The sequence below is a fragment of the Convolutriloba macropyga genome, unplaced genomic scaffold (assembly GCF_964194025.1).
Source record: "Convolutriloba macropyga unplaced genomic scaffold, txConMacr16.3 SCAFFOLD_4017, whole genome shotgun sequence".
In the NCBI taxonomy this organism is placed as follows: Eukaryota; Metazoa; Xenacoelomorpha; order Acoela; family Convolutidae; genus Convolutriloba; species Convolutriloba macropyga.
The window spans coordinates 1-5979 of record NW_027453411.1 but is presented as its reverse complement, the minus strand read 5'-3'; the positions used below and the strand labels follow the sequence as shown (position 1 = coordinate 5979).

Here is a 5979-nt window from a genome sequence, read left to right as displayed (position 1 = left end):
TTGCTGCCATGGGGTGATCTGTGCAGTTCCATTTGCATGTCGTGGGGATGACAGCTAGCCCTGGAAATCAACCGTGGTGGGTTGCAACCATGATGGGCACAGAAGATGGGGCTTCAACCACCCAAGGATGCCTATGAGGGTTGCATAAATGTGAAATGGCACAAGTTAAGCTAGGAATTACCTGGGATGGGCGTGTAGGGAGGGCGTGGGACCCAATGTAAGGCATTGCTGACAGCTGTCTGTGGACAGGGCTAACTGTCCGTAGACTCTTGTTCACTGTTTTGGCCATAACTTTTTCATATGATATCGGATTGAGGAGATTTTTTGCTCACCAGAAAGCGGACGATGAGATCTAGATGGTTAATTTTCAACTTCAATGAAATTCGCATAGATGACGACACAGTACATTAACAGAACATTTCCAATTCGGGTCAAAAATTGTCCAAAAAAAAGTGTCCATTCAGGCTCAGAAATGGCCTCCAAAGATCAGCTACCCCTATTTAGCCATGGAATGCACCCAGATTCAGGCAAATGTGACCTCATGCACCGACATGTGAATGGGAAGGCCCCCCTCAATGGCCTGGTCACCCCAGAGTTGTGGGCCATACCTGCCCCCTAATTTCCAACACAGGAAGCCAGGGGCATGGCCATGTGTTGTGCCTCCCTGTGCACCATGCTCCCCTTGTAGCTAGACCAAGTTGCCCCCAAGTCCACATCATTGACACACAATGTGCGTGTCAAGATACCATTCGCACCCCTTGTCATTGTCATGTATGGCCCTCATGCAAAAATGTAAAACAGATCGCTGCTCATGATGCTTGCAGCCATGGGGCATAACTTTTCAGGCATGGCTTGCAGCCATGGGAGACATTCTCCTGTCAAGGAGGGATGGGGCTGAATGAAGACACTTACATGTACAAGCATGCCGGAAATTTCATCGTGATACCCTCATATGCCTAGTATCAAGCATGCATTAAAATTGCTCCTGCAATCAATAGGTAGGGAAAAACCAACGCTCTAGCAAATCTGCACACATGATTTCAACACTGGCTTGCCCCCCCTTAACTTGGTCTGATGCACCCAAAAACGGAAGCCAAGAGTTCCATTATATGTAAACAAGCTGACAATGGCCAAAAACAATGGAACAATGGGGGGCTTGGTACTCATCTGCTCCCACATTCTGTTGACAAAACTTTTGTAGTATGAGTGTAAAAGTATGCATCCTGCATACACATTGTGAAGGGTTGGTGACAAGACCATGCATACACATTCATTGTAGGGTAGGTACCTAGGTACCTACCCTAGCGATGAGGAAATTTTTTAGGGATGTACGAGTACTAGCTAGTACGAGTATTATTATTATTTTTTTCAATCCACCGATTTGGCCCCAGAAGAGCCATGCTGCGTACCCTACCTACCTAGGCCCCAGCGAACTGCAAAGCTACTGCTAGAGATAAATTCTAGGTACCTAGGTAGGTACGACGTACCTCTCTAGAGTGACCAGGAGATCGAGTTCACAGTGCCGTACGAGTACTGTACTGGTATAAGGATATATATAGATCGATCCGTTTTTATAAGTACAGTAACTAATAAGATCTTGGATCTAGAGGTACGGTATCATCGGGTAGCTGCAGCAGGTGCTGCTCACTGCTTGTGGCCGGAGCAAATCTGACAAATGTGAGTAGTCAGCAATCCAGGCTGCAGATTTCGGGCGTGCCACGGATACCCGCCTGCCGAACTCAATGAAAGCAGAGATGTGAAGCAGCGTCGCTGATTTTTCCCGGTCGCAGCTTGATAATACTGAACCTGGAAGCTGTGTGTATCTCCTGAGGAGACAGATTTCAGTTCATCGGAATGGTTTCATTGCAGGTAAGACTTGTCCGGAACGATGACGCGCGGTTTAAGAAACGCATGCAGCCTCAGCGTGGATAGATCACGAGAACGGCAGCGTTATGACACCTCTTGAGGACGGTACGCATCGAACAGAGTCTCCACGCGAGCTTGAGCACGCCACACATGTTGCCCGCGGTCGCGAAGGTGGAATGGTATAATCGGTTCGAGGATCATGTTCTGGTCACGGACCCGTTCCGCAACGTACGATGTGGGGCGGTGCGGTGCCTTACTCTTCGGCTTTAACACATAGCGTTGCCGTCCCCAACCCCACAGGATCGGCCTGTACCGGAGTTCGACGACGGGCGACGGATGCTGACGGATGCGGAGCGGCAACTCGGTGCCGCGGGGAAGGAATTCATAACCTTCGACATGTCAGAGCTCATGACCAGCAAGGTTGGTATAGATTTCATCTGGCCAGGGACATCATGAGCGTTAGACACGTTGTTGTCGAGGGGACGCCGCCGGCCGGCCCTCCGAGGCTAACTGCACCTTTGCTCCTCTCGTGTCTTCAGAGCTGTGGTAGCTCACCATCTTTCGCCGTGTGCAACAACTTCCTCTGCTTGGATTCGGACGACGAAAATCGTGAGAGCGATGGTGACGATGATGACTCAACTTCATTGCTGTGGAAGAGCCTTGCGCCCGATACGCCTTCCCCCGGGCCCAGCCGAGCCAGCCTGAATTATTCTGTTGGCAGCGACGACTCTGCTTGCGATTCGTGGGACGGAGAGCAGCAGGTCTCCGAAACAGTGAGGGCCTGACCGCCTTGCTTTCTGGATCTCTCAACAGTCATCGTTTACGTATCTGAGCACTTGTCCGTCGCTATGTGCGGGCAAGAGTTGGCAGTGGGAATGGGAGGGTGAGACAAGGAGTATGTGAGTGATGAACAGAAAGAAAGAAATCCCCACAAGAGTACGGCAGTTTACTACTACTACTACTACGTCTTGCCTCCTGTGCCTTGAGACGGCATGCATAAGGTGCGGATTTTATCAGAGAAGTGATCCCCCCTCTTCAGGCCTTGAATTCTGGTTGTGTCGGACCTGCTGCCAGAATACGGCGGTGATCTCTACAGATTTCCCTTGTCAATTCGACAACCCACTTTATGACGACAAGGAGCTGCTAGGAGTGACCAGCAATACAGAGGTCAGAACTTTCACCCTCACAGCCCAGAAACAGCACTAGCAGGGAAGAAATTCGCATCTTCATCACAGCGCTGAGCCGGGGGTTCTTCCGTTTGCACTCCTCACCGCCCTGGTCACTCCCATGGCTGAGCACTGATCTCATGTTTGAATGCTTGCGTATGCCTGTAGGAGGGCGCCGCCGCGCGAGGACGAATGCATTTCAATTGCTTGTACTTTGGCCTTGAATCTGATGGCGGTGTGGTGGGAGGCAAGCGGGATGTTGTAGCTGTGCTGTCGTCTGCTCGAGGAGAGCATGCTGAGGTGGGGCCCACGGACCATCGCGTTGTCTCCACACCCGTGCGTAGGTGTGAAGCAGGTGGAGAGGGGGGGGGGGGGGGGTGGGGGGGGGGCATACTGCGGCTCAACAGCCAGCTTTGGAGTACGGTCAGGCGCTGGCAGACCCTCACAGCGTCACCTCCTGTCCCCTACACCTTCTGTCTGTGTGGTGGCATCTTGCTCGTGCGCTCCGCCCCTCCATTATCATCCTTACACGCGTGCGCGAGAGAGAGAATCATCACCTGTTCGATCCTCCTTCCAATCATGGATAGGCATCACCTGGAGGGACTGGGAAACGAAGAGGCCCCGGCCAGTCCGATTGTCAATCCCCGTCAGAGTCCCCCTCGCATATGCAAACAGGCACCTCTTCGGCACCTAGTGGGTGTCTGTCAGAAGTGTGGCCACTGTTGTCTTGACCCCCCCCCCCCCCCCTCTCCTCCCCCCCTCCTGCTGGGCTCCGCGGCTTCCCCATGCTGGGACTATTTCTGACATCGCATCGAACGTGCAGGTGTCAGAGGAGAAGCAGCCGAGGCTGGCGAGGAAACCATTCCTGAGACGTGCGGTCGTTGTGGCCGGTAGCGTTGCTGGCGCCGCCATCGTCTCGTGTGCCGCTGCAATTCTCGGTACGTGCGCTCCTGCCGTCAAGCATGGCACAAATCTCTGACTATCTCACCCCTTTTTTCCTCGCTACCACGTCTCTTCCCTTCTCACCCCCGTGCCTCCCCACGAGCGTCACCGGTGCACGCAGCGCTGTCTGCCTGCTCTCTCTCTCTCTCTCTCTCTCTCTCTGTGTCTCTGTCTGTCTGTCTGTCTGTCTGTCTCTCTCTGTCTCTCCCTAACAGTCTTCCTGGGTTGGCGTACGGAACGCAGGAGGAGGCAGCCGTCGGCAGGCAAAGCTTGACGACAGCAGGCCTGCCCTTGCAACCGGTCAAAAGAGCGCAGGCGGCCAAGCTGCACCTGCTGAGCCCAATCCTCCCGACCTCATCAAGTCTCGACGCCTGGGCTTGTCTTGACGCTTCCCGAGCCATCCTCCGGCCGCGGCCGTGCCACCGGCCGGGTAAATATATACTTTTGCTCTCGTCCGCACCGGCCCCGGAGCGGACACCACGCCTCGGGCTTGGGTGTTGGACCATCCCCGGCTTCCCGGCCTTGGTGAAGAGCAGCGCAGCATGATTGATCGACAATTGATTGATGCAAAGCTCGTGGTGTTGACGCCGCATCGCCGGCAATGTACATAACACTCGCACACAGTATGCCACTTGGCCGCCATGCGGTGGACACCACAAGCAGCACGCAAGCTTAGCGGTGGATTGTATTTGAACACTACTAATTCCCTGGCGGATTCTCAGACAGCCGTCCTCGGAACTGTTGCCGACGACGGCCGTTGTCCGAGACACGTCGACGAGTCGCACTGGTGCAAGCACAGGGGGGCACAGGGGTGTGACGGCGGCGGGCCTCCGCGCCGCAGTGAGCTATGGATATGATTTTAATAATATGTTATTGTAAGTCGGGCGCGTCCCCTCCGTCCCTTGGCTGCGGACGCCATGACAGCATCTTTGCCTGTGTCAGTGGTGACGGTGCCTGCCTCCAGGAGGTGCGGCCGCCAACATCTGTGGGCGCAATTGCCGCTACACCAATGCATGACGTGTCCCTGGCCCCCACCCCCCCCTTGCAGCTCCCAAACTTGTGTGCGGGTATTCAGGATGGCTGGCGAGTCGGGGGCCGTCTGGCACCAGTCCGCACCGGCTCAGGTGTTCTGCACAACCTGCCAGGGATCAAATAAGACTCGCGGGCGGGTGGGCGAGCGGGGGTGGGTGAGTGGGGGGGGGGGGGGGGGGTGGGACACACTGCTGGATTGATAGACACTGCTGCGAGAGAAGACAACAAGGGACGAGCGAGTGAGCAATACTGTTCGCTGGCCGTGACGTGCTGAAAGCCGGGAGAAAGTTCAGGACAGTCACTGTCCGTCAGGACACGCGCCGGAGTGGGTACTCCTTACGGCTGCTGGGCAGGGTATGGCAAAGCAGAACCCACAGGGGCGTCCAAAAGACCATCAGGCCCGAATTAATGGGGAATGAGATCGAGACCGGCCGGGTGTCAGTGCCCAATGGCCTGCAATCTCGCCGCTTGCCGCCTACTGGCCACGAGCCTGCATGGCCTCCGGGCTACCGTGAAGCTTCTGTGCTCAGCAGTCCAGACATGCTCGGCCTGGCCATGCAGGGCACGACTACGACAGTGCTGCTCGGGGAGCAGGCGCTTGCTCACAATCCAGAAAGATTGCCGAGGCGCCGCTGTGACAGAGAGGAATTACAAGTAAAATGTAGCGCCGCCTCGTGCATGGGCCGAGGTGACGAGAATTCGGATGGGGTTGTAAGAATATGGGGGCCGGGGCGGCCCTTGTCTGTGCACCGCTCAAAGCGCTGCAAGCTTTCCGGTCGGTTGCTTGGTCGGGTCACAGACGACACGAGCTTGCAGGGACGTACGGCAAGCGGATGAGGCAGCGGTCGGCTCCGTGAATCAGGAGCCGGGGCTGGTCTGCAGATGAGGTGCGGTGGAGCCTGGAGCTGTGACAAAAGAGCACAGCAAAGCAAGGCCAAGACACCGCTCTGTGCTGTCCGGACGCAGAGGTCCT

The 5979-nt window shown here is 55.5% G+C and overlaps 1 protein-coding gene across 1 annotated transcript; it reads left to right on the top strand.

Moving 5' to 3' along the window:
* Window positions 1–1752: 1752 nt before the first annotated feature.
* LOC142358269 (uncharacterized) lies at window positions 1753–4784 on the top strand. Its single transcript, XM_075409703.1, has 7 exons — window positions 1753–1869; window positions 2167–2286; window positions 2406–2639; window positions 2941–3033; window positions 3201–3332; window positions 3856–3970; window positions 4218–4784. Exons 1-7 carry the CDS (start codon window positions 1855–1857, stop codon window positions 4358–4360), a joined length of 852 nt encoding a protein of 283 aa, XP_075265818.1. The 5' UTR covers window positions 1753–1854; the 3' UTR covers window positions 4361–4784.
* The last annotated feature ends 1195 nt before the right edge of the window (window positions 4785–5979 follow it).